The following is a 24,599-nucleotide window of genomic DNA, read 5'->3' as shown; positions in this document are numbered from 1 at the left end:
TGAAACTTCGTAAGGCCCAGGACAGTGACCGATACATAATAATTTTTAAGTATTTACTGAGAACCAGATGGAGTTCATTTATAGAGCATGAACAAACACAAGAGCTGTATTTTGTACATTATTCAGAACCTAATAATTCATGATGGAAAATAAAGCTCTGAAAAGCCTATGAAGTAATCTCAGAATTAGAAAAAAGGATTCAGAGATGAGGCACTGTGTGTTTGCTCAGCTAAATTCAACTTATTCAACAAACATTTACTGAACAGTGTGAACAAAGTAGTGAGCAGAGATTGAAAGCTGTTGAAATTCTTTTTTTTAAATCTATGGATATGTGTACATTGTATTTATTTACCCATTAAACAATCAAGTCTATTTCCAGCAACATGTATTAAGAGTATTGTGTTCTTGGGTAGACATTCATACCTTTTTTTTTAAAAAAGATTGTATTTATTTATTTGACAGACATGGATCACAAGTAGGCAGAGAGGGAGGCAGAGAGAGAGGAGGAAGCAGGCTTCCCGTGGAGCGGAAAGCCGGATGCGGGGCTCCATCCCAGGACTCTGGGATCATGACCTGAGCCGAAGGCAGAGGCTTTAACCCACTGAGCCACCCAGGCGCCCCACATTCATACCTTTTTAACTGTCCTCTTTGTAGTAATGAGAAGGTTAGGTAGATGATAAAAGTGAACATAACTCAGTTTTCTGTTTTTCAAAATGGAATACCCTCTTGTGCTATTAACCCTTCCAGAAATGAACACTGCAAAATTTAATTCAGCACTGAGCTGAAAAAATGGTCTATTTTTCAACCATGTAAATCAGATCCCATCACTCTCTTGCTCAATACCCTGTAAGTGCATCCCATCATATTTAGAAAAAAGTGTGACTCTTTCACTGGGGTCTATAAGGCCACAGGTGATCTGGCCCTGCCTACCTCTATTTAGCCTCATCCGCTACCACTGTCTCCTTTGCTTATTTCACACTGGCCTCCTTGCTCCTTCTAGAACCCACCAAGCTCATTTCTGCTTAAGGACCTTTGCAATGCTATTGTGTCCTCCTCACACTCACTTCTCCCAAATTTTCACATACTCTTTTTTTTTCCAAAGATTTATTTATTTATTTATTTGACAGACAGATCACAAGTAGGCAGAGAGGCAGGCAGAGAGAGACAGGAGGAGGAGGCAGGCTCCCTGCTGAGCAGAGAGCTGGTTGCGGAACTCGATCCCAGGACCCTGAGATCATGACCTGAGCCGAAGGCAGAGGCTTTAACCACTGAGTACCCAGGCGCCCCTTCACATATTCTTAATTCATTCAAGTCCTTGCTCAAATGCCACCTTCTCAAAGCCTTTCACAGCCGCCCTATTTAATACTAGAGTCCTCTCTTCCATTCCTTTGACCCGCATTACTTTCCTCTTAATATTTATATATCATCAACCCACTAGAACAAGAATTTGTAAGTCTCCTCACTGCAATAATTTGCAATATTACCAGCATTTACCAGAGTGCCTGGAACACAGGAGTCTCTTTCAATAAATACCTTTAACATTCTCTGGCATTCTCACCAGAGTCATTCAATTCACCTGACCTCAGGAAACTCGCAAACACTCTCAAGCCCTGAACCTTAAGTAAAAACAAAACCAAGTCTTATCAGTCTTGACATCAAGATCTATTTGTTCTGACTGGCAAAGAACCTGGCGGGTCTTCCTAGAGATTTAATAGGAAAACTAACTCCACCAGGCAAAGCTTGCATCCAGCTGAATTTTGGAATCAAGGAATAGGAAACATTTTAAGCATCCACACCTAAACCCACAATCCTGACTTTAAAGACCCTCCCTACCCCAACCTGATACTTTACCAACCCCAAAGTTATTTTTCCTTTGGCTTCTTAGCCCTTTTGGTGCTATGGATCCTTTGCCAGTCGGGTGAGAACTACAGACTTCTCTTGGGAACGCTTTTAAATGCACAAAATAAAAAGTACAGGCAGTTGTGAAAGAAACCAGTCTCCTATGCTCTTCCTGCCAGGGTGAAAATGAGACAAGAAAATTTTGACGGCACAGCAGGATCAAGAGGAAGAATCCCTAGGAGACAACACTCCGAGGTTCACTCCCGAGCACCCTCAAGTGGTAGCAGGGAAATACTGAGCGCCCAGACCCAGCCAACCCTAGGGGGCGTGTCTGAATATGCATCGGATGGGAAGAGAGACCCGGTTCAGGAGAAGAGTGGGGGTGTGGGGGGGACCTCTTATTCCCTAGACCCGCGCGGGGCCGAGTTCCCCACGGCTCGTCCCGCCCTCGCCTCACCTGTCCCGGCCATCCCCAGGAGCCGCTCCGGCACCCCTCGCAGGTCTTCATGGAGGCCGCGGAAGATCTCGTGAAGTTTCTCGAAATGCTCTGAGGAGGCGGCAGAGGTGGCCATGGCGCAGGCCGCGCTCCAGCACTGGCCACCGAGATTTGGGGCACTGGGCCCGCTCCTATCCGGGCGGTCAGCCGCCCAAACCCGCAGACATCACGGCGACTACCTCCACCACTGCCGAGGACGAGACGCTTCCGGGGTCGGGGCGGGGTCCTCCCGAGCCGGAATGCCCACCCTCCCTACATTCCGTCACTGAGGGAGCGCCGGGCGCAAAAGCCTGACGGAAAGTCGGGTTGGCTGCCCGCCCGGACAATTCCTGAGAGGGTGGCAGCGGGCCGGGCTAGAGACAGTCCTGAAACCCCGGAAATACCCTGTCCAGGATTGGAGAGAGCGTCACAGCAGAAGGGACTATGAGGACCCGCGGGACGGGCAGCGCGCCGACCTGTCCCCACGGCTCCGCCTTGGGGTGGGGGCGAAACGCTGCAGTGCATGCTGGGAGCTGTAGTTCGGCGCGAAAGATGCCCGACTCCGTGGTCACGCGTTGGTGGGGGCGGTGGTTCTGTCGGCGCCACAGCCGCAGTGGATTGTGCTGAGACGCTATAGTTTGGTATCGGCAAGCGACTGGAAATTATCTTCACTGTCATCTCATTGTTTGGCCGCTCTGACTTCCTCAGTTCGCGTCCTGACTAAACGTTAGCTTTCAACCCCGGAAAGCTAGCCGGGCCAGGTTCCAGCTTGCCCTCGAGCGGTAAAGCACTTTCACTGGGCAAGTCAACTGACCAGGGTCATATGCTTTCAGAAATGGTCTCCAGTGTGATTCCCGAAGACACACTCAGCCTCTCGCGTCTGGGCTCGCCTAGTGCATTCCTTCACTCAGCAGGTCTTTGTCAATGTTACCCGTAGTCATCACACCAGGTAGGGGCATACGTTGTTGAATAAAAGAGCCACTCCGCGCGCGGTTATTTTATAATGTGGTGAGCAAGGCGGGCCCGGCTTCATCATGTCTCTTTCCCACCATGCAATGTGTTAACAATCACAGAGTCCTTTTCTGCATTTCATGGGTTTTCATGGTTCAGTGGCGGGAAATTCCGGTTTTCAACTTATTTCATGATTTTCCTTTCGAAGCCCTTTCTGAAGTATTTGCTTGGCAGCCCAAGATATAAAACAGCCCAGACATATTAAAAGATATATGACTGTTCAGGGGGAAATGAAGTGATTTATAATTCCTGGACCTTTATTTTTATTAGACTGATTCATTGACCACTGATTGAACACATACATTGAGCTCCTAATGTTCACTGAGTATAGAGACAGCAAAATCTGAGATAGTGGAAATGTACTGTCATAAGTCCCACAGCACTGTTAGAGAAGGGGCAGGTACAAAAAGGAGATGTGGAAAAAAAAGGGATCTTTGAACAGTACCATAAAAGACAAGTAGACAAATGGGTGAATCAACAATTACATTATCACACAACATTAAGTTAGAACATCTGAATTGAGGCTGTACTGTGGCTAGATTCTGGGGACAAATTATCCTTAAATGAGAAACGAGGGGCGCCTGGGTGGCTCAGTGGGTTAAAGCCTCTGCCTTCGGCTCAGGTCATGATCTCAGGGTCCTGGGATCGAGCCCCACATTGGGCTCTCTGCTCAGCAGGGAGCCTGCTTCTCTTCCTCTCTCTCTGCCTGCCTCTCTGCCTGCTTGTGATCTCTGTCAAATGAATAAATAAAAAATCTTAAAAAAAATAAAATAAAAAAAAATAAATGAGAAACGATTGTATAACTATAATAATGAAAAGTGTTCTCTTCTTATAATTAAACTTTGTTTTCTTCTGTTGACTCTAAACTTTCATTTAATTCTTAGTTATTTTGATGAATAAAAACATAGTAATCAAAAAAGTTTTATTTGTCATTGACAGTTCAACATAAATTAAGTAAAATATTAGTTCAATGATGCTACTTAACTATTATTAAAATTTTCCAATTTTTCCATAAAATGACCATTTCTAAATTATATACCTTAAAAGTCAAAGCAAGCTCAACAAAAGAATATTCATTTACAAATATGAGTAGATTGTGGTCCTATAACTCTTTCCCCCCACCAAAGTGAATATGTAATTGTCAGTCCAAGACAATCACAAACTATTAGAATACTCCAAACAAGTGATGGGAACATTACTAATTCCTCCATTTCCTATGGCTGCATTACCTTTGATAAAAGTTCTCCAAATTAGGGGCACCTGGGTGGCTCAGTGGGCTAAAGCCTCTGCCTTTGGCTCAGGTCATGATCTCAGGGTCTTGGGATCGAGCCTCTGTCAAATAAATAAAATCTTTTTTTAATTTTTTTTAAAGAAGATTTTATTTATTTGACAGACAGAGATCACAGGTAGGCAGAGAGGCAGGCAGAGAGAGAGGAAGGAAAGCAGGCTCCCTGCTGAGCAGAGAGCCTGATGCGGGGCTCGATCCCAGGACCCCGGGATCACCACCTGAGCTGAAGGCAGAGGCTTTAACCCATTGAGCCACCCAGGCGCCCCTAAATAAAATCTTTTTAAAAAGTTCTCCAAATTAAATGTAGGTTTTTAGCATATAGACATTTATTTTATTTAATTAATTAATTTATTTGACAGAGGTTACAAGTCGGCAGAGAGGCAGGCAGAGAGAGAGGAGGAAGCAGGCTCCCTGCTGAGCAGAGAGCCCGATGTGGGGCTCGATTCCAGGACCCTGAGATCATGACCTGAGCCGAAGGCAGAGGCTTTAACCCACTGAGCTACCCAGGCGCCCAGCATATAGACATTTTAATCTTGTCAAGATAATGTAAGGAAGTGCCCTGAAGATTATTAAATTGACTGTAAATTATAGTATCAGTCCTTAGGACAATTTTGCCTAATAAAGAATTGGGGTTTTTTGTTTGGGGTCTTTTTCTACCACATTGGTTGATTGGCACTTGTTAAAGACAGTGTAGGATCAGTCTTGCTAATTTAATTCTTCCATAGTTACATATTGCCATCTTTAGCTGTTTTTTTTTGTTTGTTTGTTTGTTCATTTTATTCCTTAACTAGTCCCTTCACTGTTCACATTATCTTCCAGGATTCTTCTCTTTTTTGGACTTCTTCCCTGCTACCCATGTGCATTTTGGTGAGTAGTTATCCACATATACACAATGTGTTTCCCTTTGTAGCACCACCCATTTGTATTAAAGACTGGATGACACTGTTTACTCCATCTTTGAACACTTACCTGCCCCAGCGTCCAGTTTAATACTGATCCTTTGTAGCTATTTTGAATTTTGTAAAAATAATCCCAATTGCATGCTACATAAGAACACATACAAAGATATACTCAGTGACAATCACCAAATAGCCTTTCTTTTCTTCTTCCGGTTTTCTAAGAGAAACTAAGGCACATGAAGGCCTCCATGGGTCTGGGGTCCATAAACTGAAGACAGGTAGGTGGTCTACCTTCCAGTACTGCTCCTTTCTTTACCCACTTGCTGGCCTGAGAAACAGTAGGAAAATGGTGACTTAAACTTGATTTTTATTTCTGCCTTCCCCCAAATTTCTGCCATCCTCCCAACCCCACAAACTTCTTAGAAAAGGAAGCTCTTATGTGGTCCAGACATGTAAAGGTGTCTTAACAGCAGTGGCTTTAGGTTGCCGGAGATAAAGCTCATGCCATAATCCAGATGTAGTTAAGAGTTTCCTGGAAGAATCCAGATGTTGGCTTATGATGGTTTTCTTAGCAGGTGAGGGATGAGCCCTGCTCTTTAGCCAACCCACTATTGACTGTGGGAGTTGAACTAGGGTTGCAGTACAGCCCTCCTGAAAAAAAAGCTGGCTGGTGGCTGGGAGGAACTATATTGTTAACAAAGTTGGTAGAAACTAATCAAAACTGCCATAAATTGACCCTGCCATAGCTAAGATTCTCCCAGGTAGTAGGTTTCAGAAGGCAAATATGAGTTTGCAGGTCATATGAAGATCTTATCCTAGGATACCTCCTGTAAGTCTGGCAGTAACAAGAGCAAAGTCAATCTGGACTAATGCAGGGTGTTTTGATCAATCTGGCTGTACATTGGGCTTTTATCAGACATCAAGCAGGCAAGCCTGGAAGGTTTGTTTTCTTTGTGCTGGAGGTTTTGGCCATTATGAAGGAGAATCATTTTGGCAGGGAGTACTAAGTAGTCTGCTGGAGGTTTCTCTTGAGTCCACCTGCCACCACCTGTCATTCCATAGGTATGCCCAGCAGGTCACAGCTGACGTCCCATAGCCGCCTTGCTATCGTCTCATTCCGAGCCTGGGCAGAGACCCAAGCCACACTGCAGTCACTAGAAGGAAAAGAGAGAGGCTTAAAACACAGGGTTTATGAATGGAGTCTGTTCTCTGCCTGGAACAAGGAATGTGACAGAAAAACAACCTAGGGATCACATGTCCTCTATACACTTCATAGGGCCAGTCTTTGTCTTCTCTTCATTCTCTAATCCTTACCCAAAAGAAAATGTAATTACTGTTTAGTAGATCTCCTCACTAGACTTCCTCTGACCAGAATGTCTGATACATAATGCATAGCATTTAGTCCTTATATTCCCCTTTATATATATATATATTTAATTAATATCAGTGTCCACCTGACACCTATGTATGTCCAGCTGTTCACACAAGACCTTGTACAGTATCTTGTTGCTGAGATTACACTGGTTACAGATGCCTGGAGTGGTAAAAATAAACAAAACCACCTTCAAAACTTACTATTCCTGGAAGTGCCTGGGTGGTTCAGTGGGTTAAGCTTCTGCCTTCAGCTCATGATCTCAGAGTCCTGGTATCAAAACCCGATTGGGCTCTCTGCTCAGCAAAAAAACACCTTACTATTTCTGGCCTACTGCAATTATAACTTCAAAAAAAAAATTTTTTTTTAAAGATTTTATTTATTTGACAGAGAGAGAGAGAGAGAGATCACAAGTAGGCAGAGAGGCAAGCAGAGAGAGAGGGAAGCAGGCTCCCTGCTGAGCAGAGAGCCTGATGCGGGGCTCGATCCCAGGACCCTGAGATCATGACATGAGTTAAAGGCAGAGGCTTAACCTCCTGCGCCACCCAGGCATCCCAACTTTTTAAAAAATCTTTTAAAAGATTTATTTATTTTTGAGAGAAAAAGAGTGTGTACCAGGGGAAAGGCAGAGGGAAAGGGAGAGAGAGAATCCCAAGCAGACTCCCCACTGAGCGTGAAACCTGATGCAGGGTTCAAACTCATGACCCTGAGATCATGACCTGAGCCAAAACCAACAGCTGGACACTTAACCAACTGAACCACCCAGGCACCCCCAATTATAAGTGTTTTTAAACTCAAATAACAAGTAAAGCCAGCCTCATAAACAATGAAGGAAGGCAAAGATGATAGCATAAAAGAAATGTAACAATAAAATACTGTGTGTTTCATATACCTTCTCTTCATTGCTGTAATCTCCATAATTCAAAATCCCCATTAAATGCAGGAGGCGTATTCAAACTCTGCACTGCTCAGAAATTTTCTCAAAGAACATTTTACTCATTTTTCATTAGTTGCATCTAGTACACAGTGGGTATTCAATAAAGGGGTTTTTGAAAAGTGATTGAGTAAATGGACTGTAATCTTTTAAGTCACGTAAGAAGCAATGTAAGAAGTTATATACTATTTCAAGAGAACTGCTTCCAGGACATCCTTAGCAAATTCTGAAGGTGAAAGGAAAGTTGGCAAGTCTGAAAAAAGTACATGAAGCAAACTCTTAACACTATGTCCATAAAGACACTGCTAATCAAAGAGTAGGTTATGGACTAGCAGGAGCATCATCAGGGAGTTTGTTAGAAATGCCAATTCTCAGGTCCCCTCTCAACCTGCTGAATCAGAATCTGGAGGGCAGAGCCCCAGGAATTTGTCTTCAGGCACTTCCTCAGATGGTTCTAAAGCACATGAAAGTTTGAGAAACACCACTTAAAGATACATTCACAATTACAAAACAAGCCTTGTAAGTATAGTACTGCTGTTTAAGGAAACTTACCAGCATGACCAGCACAACCTGCCACTGCTGAGCAGAAAGACCATCACAGAGAGCCAAAGGCTCTGTAAGACTCTAGAAATGAGCTGGCCTTTGTAAGCCTCTGTAGCCTCTACTGCATGATGCCTTATGTTCTTTGCAAGGTTACGATGAATAGCAAATGACACATGGACAGGAAGGTGCCTTGTGTCATAATTTATGACATGCTGTAAAAGTTATTCAAATACCTGAGTAAAAGCTACTTACGTGTGGTTATGGCATCAGTACAGTCATGGTGCTGGTATTTCCAGTAGGGTTTTGAGAAGTATCAATCAGTATATATAAAAAGACCAATTTCAAAACTTACTACAAAGCCATAGTAATCAAGACACTGTGCATAAGGATAGACATATAAATGAATAGAACAGAACTGAAAGTGTAGAAGTACCCTTACATTTATGGTCAATTGATTTTTGATAAATCTATTATGGATTGAATCATGTCCCCTTAAGTCCATATGTTGAATCCCTAATCTATAAGTAGCTGGAGATTGGACTTTTAAGGAGATAATTAAGGGTAAGTAAGGTTATAAAGGTAGGGTCGTAATTCCACAGGTCTAGTGTCCTTATAAGAAGAGGAGACACCAGGAGTGTGCACACATAGAGTGAAAGCCATCTGAGGACACAGCAAGAAGGCAGCCTTCTGTAAGCCAGGCATAGAGGCCTCACCAGAAACCAACCCTGCCGGCACCTTGATCTTGAACTCCCATTCCCAGAACTGTGAGAAAATTAGTTTCTGATATTGTTATAGCAGCCTAAGGAATTTTTTTTTTTTTTTTTTTTTTTTTGAGCCCAATGAGGGGGTTGAACTCACAGCCAAGATCAAGATCAAGAGTTGGACACTCAACCAACTGAGCCACCCAGGTGCCCCAGCCCAAGGAATTTTAATACAGCTACCAAGAAAATTCAATGGAAAGAATAATCTTTTCAACAAACAGTTCTGGGACAATTGGATATCCACATGCAAAAATGAAATGAAGTCAAGACAGATCCCTACTTCACGCCATATGTAAAAATTAATTCAAAATGAATCATAGACCAAAATGTAATGCTTAAATTATTAAAGTGTTAGAAGAAAACATAGTAGTAAACCTTCGTGACCTTTGGTTAGGCGATTAGGCGATGGTTTCTTAGATACGGCACCAAAAGCACAAGTGACCAAAGAAAAAATCGGTAAGTTAGACTTCATCAAACTTCTCTGCTTCAAAAGATACCATAAAGAAAATAAAAAGACAAACCAAAGAATGGGAGAAAATATTTATAAATCACACATCTGATAAGGGACTTGCATCCAGACTATATAAAGAACCGTATATATATATTTATAACTATGTAAAGAACTCTTACAATTAAATAATAAAAAGATAATGATCCATTTTAAAAATGGGCAAAGGATTTGAATAAATGTTTCTCCAACAAAGATAAGCAAATGGACAATAAGTGCATGAAAAGATGCTTAATATCATTAGCAGGAAAATGCAAATGAAAACCATAATGAGAAAAACTAGAAAAACTTGAGTAGAAAAATTACTCCGTGCTTACCAGGAGGGCTTAAAATCAAAAGGACAGATAATAAGTGTAAGGAAGGGTGTGTAGAGATTGGGACCCTCATCCCCTGCTGGTGGCGACACGAAATGGTGCAGCCACTTGGGAAAACAATCTGATAGTTCCTCAACAGTTAAACAGAGTTGACATATGACCCATATTTCAGTGGGATTCCATTTCTAGGTATATAAACCAAGAGAAATCACCATACAAAAATCTGTACATGAATATCACAGCATCGTTATTCAACTAACCAAAAAGTGATAACCAAATGTCCACAATTGATAAACGGATCAATAAAATGTGGTATATCCAAAAATGAAATATTATTTCGCAACTAAAGGAATGATGTATTGGTACATGCTTTGGGGTGGATGACCTTGAACACATTCTGCTAATTTAGCAAGAAGCCAGTCACAAAAGGCCACTATTATAACTGCATTGATAGGAAATGTCCAGTACAGGCAGATCCATAGAGACAAAAAATAGAATTGTTGTCTCAGTCAGGAAAAATAACCAGTGCAAAGTTTCTAATGCTTCAGTCAAGACAGACTTATGTTCATTTTTTGACTGTGGTCAACACAGTTGCTGCTGGATCTCCAAAATGCTTAAAATTAAGAATCCATGGCACTGGAAAGGCTTTTCAAAAGTCAATTAAATAATTACTATGTCATGGATTTGAGGCTCACTTGCTTTAAGCTATTTAGTCAAAACTTCAAAATCTCCAGGGAAGAAGAAACCAGTCACCCATAGAAAATCATTCTAGTATATAAAACTATGTAAATTTATCTCTCTGGATTTTAGCTGCACATTTCCATCTGCTCTACACTTCTACTCACATGGAGTCTTATGGATACACACTGAACACGGACAGAGCCAGGTTTACTACGTAGTGGGCAACGGATCCTTTCCACATTCTTTTTTTTTTTTTTTCTCCTTTTTTTAAGGAGGGAAGAGGGCAGAGGGAAGGGGAGAGGGGCAGAGGGAGGAGGAGAGCCTCCTCCATGCCCAGCATGGAGTCTGATGTAAGGTTCGATCTCACAACCCTGAGGTTAAGATCTGAGCTAAGATCATGACTCAGACGCTTAACCAACTGAGCTACCCAGGCGCCGCCCCCCCGCTTCCACATTCTTTTCGCAACAGCAACCTGATCCTTTTCTGAGGAATGACCTCTTTCCCACCCCATTAATCGAGTGCCTGTCTCTGCCTAACCAAGGGAGTGAGGATGAGAGGATGGAAGATGTAGAGCTTCCTTGCTAGAGGGGAATGGTGAGCAACAAAACAAAGACTGAGGATAACTGGCTTATACTCATTCCAGCAGCAGTGCCCGAGCCAGCTGACTGGCCACTCTGTCTGTTCTAAGCTTGGCTCTTCAGTCTTCTCTTTCATTCTTAGGAGAACGCCCATATTTTAATAAATTCCCTTCTTACTTAAGTTAGCATGCGTCTGTTTCCACTGCTCTGGAATCAAAGAACTCTAAGCTCTACCCATGATTTTTCCAAGTCTGCTGTCTCAGTTGATGTCATCATCAGTCTCCTAGTAAGTCAGGCTTGATCCCAGGTCACTAACTCTTCCCAGACCCCTCGCTCATTTAGTCATCAAGCCATAAAAATTCCACCTTTTCAGGGCCTCTCCCACTTAAACCTTCTTTGTATTCCAACTGTCATTACCCTAAATCAGGAATTCATTCTCTCTCACTTGGGTTATTTACTCATTCATCAAGCAAAGTCACCAGGGATGTTTCTCTGCGCAGATTATTTCTCTCTCCACTGGAACAACTTCTGTGCCTCCTCTCCAAGCCTGGCGTTAAGGGCCTTTCATGATCTTTCTACCTTTCTTTCCAATTTTATTTATAGCACTTTCTATAAAATTTCAAGTTATTTCCATAAAATCTTGAAGGGGGAGGTAAGAACGTGCTGAAATTTCTATTTTTAAATAGATTTTACTTTATTTATTTGACAGAGAGAGAGAGAGAAAGCACAGGCAGGGGAGCAGCAGGCAGAGAGAGAGGGAGAAGCAGGCTCCCCACTGAGCAGGGAGCCTGATATGGGGCTCAAACCCAGGACCCTGAGATCATGACCTGAGCCAAAGGCAGACACTTAACTGACTGAGCCATCCAGGTGTGCCCCTAAAACTTCAATCTAATATGATGCTTGAGACCTGCTTAAAAATAGTATGAGAGGGAAAAGATATGGGAAGGGCTGGTGCATGGGGATGGGGGAGTACTGGCCATGGCTTAATGGTTGTTGAGACCATATTATGGGTATATGGGGGTTCAACTGTTTTATCTACTACTACACATATTCAAAGTTCTCTATAATAAAAAGTTTTAAAAGTCTTCACTTAATCATGAAGGGAGTCCATCGATACTATTTTACTCCTGAAGACAATAGAGAAATACAGATTCAAATTCTTTTTTTTTTAAATTTTTTTAAAGATTTTATTTATTTGACAGAGAGAGACACAGCGAGAAAGAGGAAACACAAGCAGCGGGAGTGGGAGAGGGAGAAGCTAGCTTCTTGCTGAGCAGGGAGCCTGATGCAGGGCTTGATCCCAGGACCCTGGGATCATGACCTGAGCTGAAGGTAGACAGTTAAGGACTGAGCCACCCAGGCACCCCTCTAATTCTTTCTAACGTACAGGGGGAAAAAAATTGAACTAGGAGTCCAAAAAGGAACAAAGAAAACTCGACGGACATAACAAAAGGTAGGAAGAACAGAAACAACCAGAAAACATCATAAAAGATAGCCACAGAGAAAACCAAACCCAGCAGTACCATGAAAAATGCAAATGAGTCAACCCCCTCACTACAAGGTAAAAACACTAGTCAAAAGACATAAGCTATGCCGCACAATTTAGGAGTACAGTATACCAGACAAATCCAGATTATTTCCCTTGAGCCATAAAAACCCCATCTTCAAAAACAGACACATTCATACCTGAAATGATGCCCATTTAGAACCTCAAGTCCTTCCGTGAGAGCACAATACAGGCTGGTCTGTGCTCCCTGCTGAGGGGTCTTGATGAAGAAGGAGAAAAGCCACCACATCCATTTCATGAACGATGAGTGCCGAATCAGTTCAGACTTGACTGTACCCGGGTGGACAGAATATGCCGTGACGCCAGAGCCTAATGGGGGTACCCCACAGAGAGAGGAAGGCAGGACTTGATATTGCTGGACAGCCTAGGACAGCAGGGGCCGTGAATAAACATTTAACCCCAGGAAGACTCCCTTCCCAAAATGGTATTACAAGCACTCCTCACAGTAACTTACACCTCCCTATTTCACAGGTTAGGATTAAAGCTCAAAGAGGTTATTAACTGTTAGGAAACAGCAGAGGGGCGCCTGGGTGGCTCAGTTGGCTAAGCAACTGCCTTCGGCTCAGCTCATGATCCCAGGATCCTGGGATCGAGCCCCGATTGGGCTCCCTGCTTGGTGGGAAGCCTGCCTCTCCCTCTCCCTCTGCTGCTCCCCCTGCTTGTGCTCTGTCTCTGACAGATAAATAAAATCTTACAAATAATAATAATAATAAAGGAAACACTAGAGCCAGGAGTCAAACATCTCTCCTGCACTTTGACTCTAGGGATCACTCTTTCTTCAAAGCTGCCTTTTTATTGGCTGCTGTGATCCCACACTTCTCTGTTTTTCCAAACCTTTCTTGTTGCTTCCTCTCAGTTTCCTGGACCAGTTCCTCATCTTCTACCCAAACTGCAAATGCTGGAGCTCCCATATCTTGCTAAATCCCTCTCTATAACTATATGGCATGCATTTTTATGCACATTGTACTACTTTGAACTCTTGGCTGACTCTGAGTGGCTAAGGGCATGGGCTCTGTGGTCAGACTGTCCAGTTTCAAATCCCAGCTGTACCCTGGGCAAGCTCCCTATGTTGTGATTCACTTTCCTCTTGAAATGGGGAGGGGCGCCTGGGTGGCTCAGTGGGTTAAGCCGCTGCCTTCGGCTCAGGTCATGATCTCAGAGTCCTGGGATCGAGTCCCGCATCGGGTTCTCCGCTCAGCAGGGAGCCTGCTTCCCTCTCTCTCTCTCTGCCTCCCTCTCCATCTACTTGTGATCTCTCTCTCTGTCAAATAAACAAATAAATAATCTTAAAAAAAAAAAAAAAAGAAAAGAAATGGGGATAATCCTAATACCTGCACCTCACAAGGTGGTTTGGAGGATTAAATGGATTCATATCTATAAGAGACTTGATAGTCTCTGGTACATGGTAAGTGCTAAATGAAACTTAGGCATGTGCTAGGTCAGGTCCCTAGTTCTTTACTAGAATCTTGGGGCCAGAGAGGTTTCCAAATTTTTACTGATTTTAGAAAAATAATATGACACAGACACATATATTTCTTATTACCTAATCTCCCTGGTACAAGGGAGGTTTTGTTGCCAAATGAGCTTTGGAGTCAAGCTTCTGAAAAAATTGAATTCTCAGGTCTTTGTGGATTTCATGATTGCAGATAAAGGACTATGGACATATATTATTTCCAATTTGACATCTACTCTTTTTTTCTTTTAAGGTTTTATTTATGTATTTGTCAGAGAGAGAGAGAGCACAAGCAGCAGGCGGAGGGAGAAGCAGGCTCCCCACTGAGCAAGGAGCCCAATGCGGGGCTCGATCCCAGGACCCTGGAATCATAACCTGAGCCGAAGGCAGAGGCTTAACCAACTGAGCCACCCAGGTGTCCCTTGATACCTTCTCTAGATGACCCATAGTAATGCTGACACAGAGGCCCCAAACTAACTTCATACTTTAAAGGCCAAACCTGGATCTTGCAATGTTCCATAACTCCCAATCAGGCAGGCACACAGAGCAGTTCTTGACCATTCCCCACCTTACCACACATATCGGTCAACAAGCCCTGGGGGTTTCCCATTGTAACTATCTCTTAGGAGTGTCCATTACCCTCCATCTCCACCACTTTAGTCCAGGACACCCTCACTTCTCACCTAGACTACAGAAATCACCTGCTGCACACACTCTGGTCCCCCATTTTAAAAAGGCTTTCATTCTGAAGAGTCTCTCCTGTTCTTCCACTAAAGTCCTTACCATAGACTCTAAGGGTTTTGACTTTGTCCACTGTCTCAGTTCAGACCTCTGCTCCCTTTGCTTTCTACATTTCAATCACAGCAGCCTCTCAGTTACTCAAACTAAACCTAGACCTTTGTGCATTCTCTTCCATCTGCCTGGAATGTTTCTCAATATCCCCAGATGCCTCATCCCACCCACTCTGTAATTCATCTAATTTCCATGTAGCTTGATGATCCCGTATCAACGATGGGGCTCCTGTGTCTGATTCCTAACCAGAATTCCTCCTACCGCAACTCCTAAGTGACTCTAGTTGTCCACCCTGAATTACCCTTCTTTTTCGAAAATTCAGAGTAGGCAGTGTTAAGGACCTCTGTATATTTGTGACCTCTTCAAGCATACATTTCTCTCTTATATAATCTTTTGCTGTTAGGAAGACACTCCCCTGCCACCACCACCCCCATAGTCCCAGGACCTTTTTTATCCTAATGGTTGTATCTAGTGCCAGCTCAGGTCCCTCCCTCTGCCATTTTTTTTTTCCAGATTTTATTTATTTATTTTAGAGAGCAAGAGAGCACATGTGCAGGAAGGGCAGAGAGGGGGATGGAGAGAATCTCAGGCAGACTCTGCACTGAGCCCAGAGCCAGACCCAGGGCTTGACCTCACAACCTGAGACCATGACCTAAATCAAAACCAAGAGCCACACGCTTAACCCTCTGAGCCACTCAGGCGCCCCCAGGTCCTTCCCTTCTATCTAGTCTCATTATGAGTAAAAAACCTTGCTTGATTGTGAGGCCCGACTTAATGAGGACAATAACCTATAAAGTAGTCCTATTTTACTTATGAGGAAATAAGTCTGGAAAAGTTAAGAAACTTGTTGCAGGTCGCACAGCCAGTAAGTACTAAAAGTCAAGCCTTACAGCTCAAAGTCAGAATGTCCCCATCTCCTGCCAGCCACCTCCAATAGTCAGCTGTGGGCTATTTACTAAAATAATACCCAGTTATAGTCATAGCAGCAGGTTTGTCCAGGGAATGGGCTCCAGAAAACGGTATTTTTGCTACTTTCCATTGACTGGTATCTCTATAATTACTTCTTCTAAGCCTACCTTTGAGCCTCCGAGCCAGTTCCTGGGTGAAGAGAATGTTAGCTAACTTGCTGTGACAGTAGGCCAGACCCGCATGGTAGAATTTCTCGCCCTGAAGGTTATGGAAGTGGATCCTTCCCAGGTGATGTGCTAGGGAAGACACATTCACTATCCTCGATGGGGCTGATTCCTTCAGCTTCTCTAGCAGCAGATGGGTCAGGAGGAAGTGACCTATGGGAAAAACTAGAATTAACAGAGTTCAGGACCAATGCCAGGGTGAAGGGAGTCATAGTGACCCTTGGAGAGAACACAGGAACAAGGCTTTTTGCCTTATTAATTCATTATAAACTGCAGAACAAGGTCAGGGAGCGTCTGGGGAAATAGGACAGCCATCCCTCCATGAGGGGGGTCTGGATTATGTGAATATGAACTCTTGTCTCCTTCCAACTTGGATTAGTATCACTCTTGAAGAGCAGGCAGCCTCTGCCTGATGCTGGTCATGAGGTTCCCCACAAAGAAAGCAGCACAGCCCCCAGTCCAATGAGGCTGTTCAAAAAGGCCCCAAGGTAAGTTGAATCTGGATTGCAAATTAAAAAGTGGGTGGCACCTTGAGGAGGCCCAAGTTTATCTCTGAGCTATCACGAAAGGACCAGAATGTTCACTATCCACTTATGGTCTCTTAGGGCCCAGAAGCAGCTCAGTCTGACCCCTAGGTTTTTCAAGAAGAACTTTAAGCTTCTTCTAGTTTTGTGATGAGACTAGATTTCTTACCCAAGTGGTTGACTCCCATGTGCATCTCAAAGCCATCTGCTGTCTTAGAGTAGGGACACATCATCACTCCTGCGTTGTTGATCAAAATGTGTAGATGTTTCTCCTCTGCAGGGAAGAGGAGATGTGAGGGGGAAGCAGCCAGCCATAGCAGTTACATCTGAGAAATCTGCCTTACATCCGGGCTTTGAAAATGGGGATGCATAACTTACTTTACTCTTCCTCCATTTCTCCTTCATATGTGGTTTGTATCATTTTTCATTGTTTAAGACTTTCATTGTTTACCTACTACAGAGCAAAATTCCATCTTACACAACCAAGTTGCCTTTCCGATCTTTCCATTTAGGGAGCTACTCACTCACTGCTTTGGGGGAAAGTTCTGTTCACATTTCCTAATAGAAGGACTTCCCGAGCTGAATCAGAAGAGTCAAAGCAAGAACTAACAGGCTGTTCTGTACACACCCCTTGCCACCGGAGAACTCCAAAAGGTGCCAAAAGAAATATTGGTTTCAACTCTTTGTTGCATCTGGCAACTCTTTTCGTGGTTTATTTTCTCACATGATTTGTAGTTTCTAACTATGAGCTCATATCTATAGACATTTTTTACCTAGGGAGGCCAAGATCCATGTGTTATGAGGGGTTATGCCTACAGAGTACTCTTGGGTTTGATTTTGATGTGATACTACAGGGTTTTATGTTAACTCCTCAGCTCAAGATTCTTACACTGTTTGATGATGTAATAAATTCTCCCCCATAGATGATGCCAACTTGAGGTTCTAATATTTTGCAGTTGACTCTCTAACCACTATGTCCTAAAGAGAAGATAAGCTTCTTTGCCATGTCTTGGATCTGGTGGCCTGTTTTTTTTAAGCCCCCATACCATGGACCTGATGAGTTTTTGTGAGTCTCAACCTTATGTGGAGCCCAAGATATAGCTCCCCACTCTCAGGGCCTGAGGCCTCATCTCCTTTCAGTCTTTAGACTCCAGATCCTAAAGCTCATGTTGAGTTCTGATACTCCTGTGAAGTTTTTGGCTTTAGTTCTTATGCACTGCTATGACTTTTTAAACTCCTTTTTTGTTGCTGCTTCTTGAGGATTCCCACTTGTTACTAAGGAGTTCAGCTATGAATGAAATTTTTTATTATAATTTACCTAGTATTTCTATGTATTAAAGAGAAGGATCGTTTCCTTTAACCCAATCTGCCATGTTGATTGCAAGATCAACAACATAATCTCCAGTTCTGTACTTACCTGCTAAGAAGTCTTTAGCAAAGGCTCGAATAGATTTCGTATCAGCCAAGTCCAGTTTTCGTACTAATACCTGTTGGTTCCCCGTTATGAGCTGGATCTCTCTGGCTACTGATTCCCCCTTTAGCACATCCCGGCATGCTAAATACACACGGGCACCTGTCAACAAATACGTAAAAGAGACACACTGTCAGCTCTGCTTTTGAGTGGACGCTATAAACCTACAGACTTATAAATGTTATTTTCTACTTTTTAAAAAAAAAAAAGTTTTATTAACTTATTTGACAGAGATCACAGGTAGGCAGAGAGGCAGGCAGAGAAAGAGATGGGGAAGCAGGGCTCGATCCCAGGACGCTGAGATCATGACCTGAGCCGAAGGCAGAGGCTTAACCCACTGAGCCACCCAGGTGCCCCTACTTTTTTTTTTAGTGGGAATTTTATGCCTACTTCATGACAGGGGTAGTTGATGAACAACAACAACAAAAAAGAAAAATAAACCAAAATACGAAGTGTCCGTTATATAGAGAGCATTATACTAGGTTCAGAGCAGTGAATCTGTGGGACACTTGGAAAGTTCTTGAATTCCAAGACTGGGAGGGAATAATGAGCATGGTCATCCTTGTGAGGGATAAAATGGCAGGAGTAGGAGGGAATTAGAAGCAGATGAGCTTGCCTCTTTGAGCCAGTTCTTTGGCTGTCTCCTTTCCAATGCCCGTGTTGGCTCCAGTGACCACAGCTACCTTCCCAGGAAGCTGGACAGTTGATGTACACATCCCACTACACAGCATTTTCCTGTAGAGAAGGAGAGCTCATCAGTTCTTCGTTCTTGTCTTAGCCAGAGGTTCCTGTAACTACCATGCCTTCCAATCCCAAGACTAGAGTTTGCTTTGGTTCTTTCTAGTGCTGTCATTTTATAGATTTAAGGAAGACTGAAGAAAAATTTTCTGCTCTTGCTCAAGGGCTTTTGCTCTAAAATTTTCTGCTTCTTGCTTGGGAACAAAAACGATTCTATTGTAAGGGCAAACCTTAGAGCTGCCCCCTGCAGTACAAGAACTGGGGAAGTATTTGATTATCCAGGCACCCGGCTTCAGTTTGAGCCTTCTGACAGGCTTACGGAATCATAAGATTCAGCCTAGAAGAAGCAAGAACTGGTCCACTTATGACAATCTGTCCACAACTGGCACTTTTTGGCCTTGATATGCAGCTAATCCAATACAAAAAGTTAAAATTATGGAAGTTTGTTTGCTGTGGTAAAGCAAACAGAAACACGCACATACACACAATTAAAAATAAGACAAAGAAAAGACATAAATCAGTACCAATGGGAGCTGGGATTCGAGTCCTGGTTTAATTAGTGTCCTTGTTCCTAAGCACTACACTCCCCTCCTTTTCCAAAGAAATGAATGCACAAACAGGGATCAGCACGTCCCAAATTGTTCTTTTTTTCTTCTCTGCAAATTTCAAGACTCAAGTTAAAAGACTCTCTTGATCAGGAGATGCACTTTTTTTTTTTTTAAGATTTTATTTATTTATTTGACAGACAAATCACAACTAGGCTGAAAGGCAGGCAGAGAGAGGAAGAAGCAGGCTCCCTGCTGAGAAGACAGCCCGATGTGGGGCTCGATCCCAGGAGCCTGGGATCACGACCTGAGCGGAAGACAAGAGGCTTTAACCCACCGAGCCACCCAGGCGCCCCAGGAGATACACTTTTAAAGAGCATTTCAGCCTTCTTCATTGAACTGGGAGTCGCAAGGCACACACTCCTAGCCACTAAAGCTACCTGGTTAGGGCACACAAGCCCGTAAGGAAGCAAACTGGTGCTCACCAAAAGGTATCTTCCTCCTCAGAGAACAAGCCTCCCTGCTCAGTTTTTCACATCCTTTCAGGGTTCGCCCCAGGAGCGACAACATATCAGGACCTCTACTGAGTTCTTTCTTCTCTTTACCAACAGGAATGAAAGAAACAATCAACTATGAAAAGTCCAGCTCCGGGCTAGCTCCCCTGACCTAGCCAAGTGGCTGGGAGTATAAAGGTTGCAGTAAAATCTTCCTGAGAAAAATCTCGCAGCGGTGTGAGCACTATTTTCGAGATTCTATTTGGGTTAAAGGATCTTGTGGTGGAAAGAAATACAAAGCGTTCTCATCTGAGTGGGAGCACTAGGCGTTCAGAGGGGAGGAAAAATAAAAGTAAAAGAGGAGCACGAGGGTGGATGGTGACCACGCCCCCGTCCCCCGCTCCCGAGGAAGGACTGTCTCTTCAGTCTCCGGTTCACCGTCACTACTGGTGATTTACTCAGAACCAATCAGCAGGCGCCCTTAGTGCAGCTCTTCGATTCTCTGCCGCACTCAGCCAGCCATTGGCTGATTTGTCACCAGGTCCGGGGACGACGACCCTTATTCCTCTCGGCCTCACCCCCAAACCCTGGGCATGATTCAGGTCCCCCACATACTCCTGCTCTGAAGGCACAATGCGGCTCATGATGAAACCCTTCCATTTCGTTCCTCTACAACATCCGCCCAGAAAAAAAGGCGAATCTATCTGCAACAAGAGAGCAAGCAACGGGCCTGCAAACCGCACGATTCCCACCGACAGAGTTTCAGAGAGCAAAAGGTCGAATCGCTCCACCTTACTTCAAAGGCTGGAAGCAAGACGATAGATAGGGCTGGTTCAAGGCGTGGGAGATAAGGGGAAAATGAGTGTTAAGGTCCACACCCCACTTTAGGGTCGGAAATCTCCCAATGCTGATAACTTATGTGTCTGAGGGTAGCCTTGCACTCAGGGTTCTCTCGAGCAGAAAGCAAGGGTTTCTAAGACGAAAAAAAGGATCGGGAGAAACAGAGTCAGGTGAGCCGGACTACAGCCCCTTCCCACCGCCTGGGGTCTCCTGATCTCGTTCCCCTGTATCCAGGACAGCTGGACCTCCTCCAACCAACCGAACATCCGGCCTCGACCTACTTGGAAAGCCCCCAGGGATTTTCCTTTTCCTTCTTCTTTAAACAGAGGTTCGGTGAGGATTAGCGTCCTCCTGAATTCTTCTCAAGAGAAGGCAATACATTTGCACAGACCTGATTTGGGGTGCAGCGATGTACAGGAAAAGGGGTAGAAGGAGGAGCAGGAGCAGCAGGACCCCGATCATCTTGCCAGACGGCTGCGGTGTCTCGAGGTAGGAGCAGAGCAAGATGCCCCACCAGTGCTCGAGGACCGTGCGGCTCCTCCCAGACACGCCCTAATCTTAGTACGGCAGCCCAGGGAGCAAAGCCGTCTGGGAAATGTAGTCCGCAGCTTGGGCTGACGGGCGCTGCTCCCGGCTGCTCTAGCAAGCCGACACGTAACAAATCCCCAACTATTTAGATTCTAGGCCTTCTAGGATCGTCCAGCTTTCCCACAGCCCGCTGGCCACCACGGTTGTCGTGAAACCTCCCTAGTCCTCTAGCTCTTGGTGCCCAATTCCAGATCCTGGTTAAGTTTTCCCTTATCATCGTGCAACCGTTACCGCATTGTTCCTCCTGGAGATCAAAGATTGGCGTCTGGGGAGTGTTATGAGGCTGATTACACAGGAGAGGAGCCGTTGGAGTCTGACAGTTGGGAAGGAAGTGGGGAGGTGGGAATCCTTCCTCCTTAGGAATTCCTTCATTCCAGGGGAGTGTAAGCAACCCATCCCTGAAGAACTATCCAGGAGAATCGCTTTATTGTATCTGTTTTGTATTATAATGCTATCATCATTTTCCTGTTGTTTGAGTGTTAATTGATAACAGACCATAGTTTTCCTGGTGACTTGGATTAGATATGTTAATTCCCAGGGTGGCCATGAATTTCCCAGATTAGTACAGTTGGTTTTGCTTACTCGTGAGAGTCTGTAATCCTGTCTTGAATTAAGGCCATGGAAATTCTTTGAGAACAAACAGTTTCCCTGTTCAATTATTTCTTCCTGCTCTGCCATCTGAGGCTTATATCTAGCTTCCAAGAGGTAGATGTAGAAGATGTTTTAGCAAGCCAATAACTGGATAATTCATTTCCATTTGATGGAAAAACATGTTCCAAGCTCAATTTAAATGAATATATCTTACAGAAATTGAAGAGGTTTCCTTCACACAATACAAATTTTTACTGATTTAATGTTAGATTATCTAATAATCATCAGATTTTGTCAAATGCTCATTGTGGTACCTAATAGATGTATAGGCTTTTACACCTTTATTAAAAGACTTTCATGTGTTTTGTACCTTATTCATTCACTTATTCATTTGACAAATGTGCTCTTCCTACAGTGTACGAGGCACTGAACTGAGGATCAGCAGGGAGCCGGCAAAAATGACCTCTGTCCTCTCAGAGCTTGTGGCCTGTCAGGGAGGAACTTTACGTGATCACCCTGAATAAACTGTGATGAGGGTTATGAGGGAAAATAAAGGTTTGGGAGGTCATAGCCTGAAGCTCCTCCTGGTCTGGAGATCAGGAAAAGCTTCTTTGAAGAAATGCATTTGAGCTGAGGCCTGAGGAAAGGTCAGGAGTTAGTGGGCAACATACTGGCGAGAGTGCTCTGAGCAGAGGGAAGAGCCCATTGGAGAGCTCAGAGTCAGAGAAAGCAGGAGCACTAGGACAGTGGAAAACATTGGTCTAGGGGTGCCTGGGTGGCTCAGTGGGTTAAAGCCTCTGCCTTCAGCTCGGGTCATGATCCCAGGGTCCTGGGATTGAGCCTGCTTCCCCCTCTCCCTCTGCCTGCCTTTCTTCCTACTTGTGATCTCCGTCTGTCAAATAAGTAAATAAAATCTTAAAAAAAAAAAAAGAAAGAAAACATTGGTCTAGCTGTGACACAGAGGCAAAAGGGAGTGCTAGAAAGAAATGACAATAGCCAATGCCTAAATGGTGCTTATTATGTGCCAGACCCTGTCCAAGTGCTATTAACTACCTTAATTCCCCTAATAACTACAATTTTTTTCTATTTTATAGACAAGGATACTGAGCCAACAGCAAGGTTAAATAAATTATCCCAGTCCATAGTGGCAGAACTGGGATTCAAACTTAAGAAGGATATATCCAGGCTCTGTGCCCTGGATAAAGGCCATGTTGCCCAAAGAGGAGGCTGGACACCTCCCCGTATGTCTGTGCTTTTGCACATCCACACAAAATTTGCATGCAATTTTATTCAGAGAATCTAGATTAAAAACCATCGGTTAAACCTACTAACGAAAGATGAGTAAGCCAACGACTGGCTCAGAGAAGCTATGACAAAAGCAGAGAGGAGGGTCTTTGGGAGCACTAACATTGTGGGGTAGGTAGAGGAAGGTGAGCCTGAAAATGGACAGCGACAAAGGGACAGAGAGGTTGGTGAGGGGTTAGACTGGGTTCAATGGGGTTAGAGAAGTCACACAGTAACTTGAACAGGGAGAGTTTAATATCAAGAATTATGAAACCTAACGGGATTGGAGAAATGAGGAACTGGCTAGTATAGGGGTTATTAAATTTTTTCTTTTTCTTTTTAAGATTTTATGAATTTGTCAGAGAGAGAGAACATAAGCAAGGGGAGCGGCAGGCAGAAAAAGAAGCAGACTCCCCACTGAGCAGGTAACCTGAGGCATGACTTGATCCCATGACCCTGGGATCATGACCTGAGCTGAAGGCAGATGTTTAACTGACTGAGACACCCAGGCATCCCTAAATGTTTTTTGTACAGAAAAAATATTTTAGGCTGTGGGGCCATCTGGTCTCTGCTGCAACCGCTCAGTTGTGCTATTGCAGCGGTAAAAGCAGCTTTAAACGATATGTAGTTGAATGATCGTATTCCAGTAAAATTTATTTACAAAACAGGCCTTGGGCTGGATTTAGCCCATGGTTTGTTAACCTGTGTGATAGATGGAAGTAAAGAGAACTCTCAAGAAGGTTAAAAGAGCAGATAAAAATATAATATATTAAAAATGTAATCACAGATGTAATAGAAATAATACAACATAATATAAAATAGCCACTACTTAGGGCTGAGAGCGAGCCCCCGAGGAAGAGATGGCTTTGCTCCCAGACCTTGCTGGAGAGGGACAGGTAGAGTGTACTGAAAGGCAGAGAGGTTGCTGGACACCTACTGTTAGGTGTCAGGGAAAGCTGTCCACAGGGAGGTGTCTCGCAGAAGGAGCTCTGTTACAAAACACTGACGAGGAAGCTGCTGGCCACTGAGTGCTGATAGGGAAAGTGTGTGCCCCTCGGGAGCTCAGCCGGCAAACCCCTATCCTCCTGCAATGTCTCACCCAAGTTTAACATCATGCCAGATGGCAAAGAGAAACATATTTCAAGGGTCCATTTCCACTATCACAGAGCAGGCGAAAAGGATGAATTGGTCCTGACAGGCAATGAATCAATAACTGGTACAGGAGGGAAGCTGGGGACTGGCGTAATAGAACACGTTAACAAGGCGTTTCAAGAAGCAGCACTTATGGCACCAAAAGCATGATCCAAAGAACAAATTGATAAGTTGGATTACATCAAAATTAAGAATTTCCTCTCTTTGAAAGATAATGAAAAGAA

The 24,599-nt window shown here is 43.8% G+C and overlaps 2 protein-coding genes across 3 annotated transcripts in view; both read right to left on the bottom strand.

Moving 5' to 3' along the window:
- The window catches only part of VTI1B (vesicle transport through interaction with t-SNAREs 1B), a 29,410-nt gene extending 26,843 nt beyond the window's left edge, over positions 1-2,567 (bottom strand). Inside the window, exon 1 of the mRNA XM_032875129.1 lies at positions 2,297-2,567. Coding sequence (XP_032731020.1) covers positions 2,297-2,411 — 115 coding nt within the window. The 5' untranslated portion in view covers positions 2,412-2,567. The remainder of the gene's footprint in view (positions 1-2,296) is intronic.
- A 2,559-nt stretch (positions 2,568-5,126) lies between these two features.
- On the bottom strand, positions 5,127-21,686 carry RDH11 (retinol dehydrogenase 11). 2 transcript variants are annotated; one of them, XM_032875128.1, is made up of 7 exons: positions 21,580-21,686; positions 18,760-18,878; positions 18,090-18,245; positions 16,842-16,946; positions 16,092-16,301; positions 12,890-13,079; positions 5,127-6,666 (listed from the first exon to the last, which is right to left on the bottom strand). In XM_032875128.1, the coding sequence occupies exons 1-7, from the start codon at positions 21,582-21,584 to the stop codon at positions 6,564-6,566; spliced, it is 888 nt and encodes a 295-aa protein (XP_032731019.1). In that variant the 5' UTR covers positions 21,585-21,686; the 3' UTR covers positions 5,127-6,563. The 2 variants fall into 2 exon arrangements, with proteins under 2 accessions (XP_032731019.1, XP_032731018.1); XM_032875127.1 differs by lacking the exon at positions 21,580-21,686 and adding an exon at positions 21,152-21,281.
- Between the last annotated feature and the right edge of the window lie 2,913 nt (positions 21,687-24,599).

Source organism: Lontra canadensis, unplaced genomic scaffold (assembly GCF_010015895.1).
Source record: "Lontra canadensis isolate GAN:19392208 unplaced genomic scaffold, GSC_riverotter_1.0 scaffold55, whole genome shotgun sequence".
Lineage (NCBI taxonomy): Eukaryota > Metazoa > Chordata > Mammalia > Carnivora > Mustelidae > Lontra > Lontra canadensis.
Note: the sequence above shows the minus strand (reverse complement) of the source record. Positions and strands in the feature narration are given on the sequence as shown.

Coding starts and splice junctions, on each gene's coding strand:
- RDH11 (XM_032875127.1), bottom strand. CDS start 21,222: ATGATCGGGGTCCTGCTGCTCCTGCTCCTCCTTCTACCCCTTTTCCTG. Junction 16,947..18,089: donor TGCTAAAGACTTCTTAGCAG/GTAAGTACAGAA, acceptor TCTTCCCTGCAG/AGGAGAAACATCTACACATT. Junction 6,667..12,889: donor CTAAATGGGCATCATTTCAG/GTATGAATGTGT, acceptor TTTTCCTTCTAG/TGACTGCAGTGTGGCTTGGG.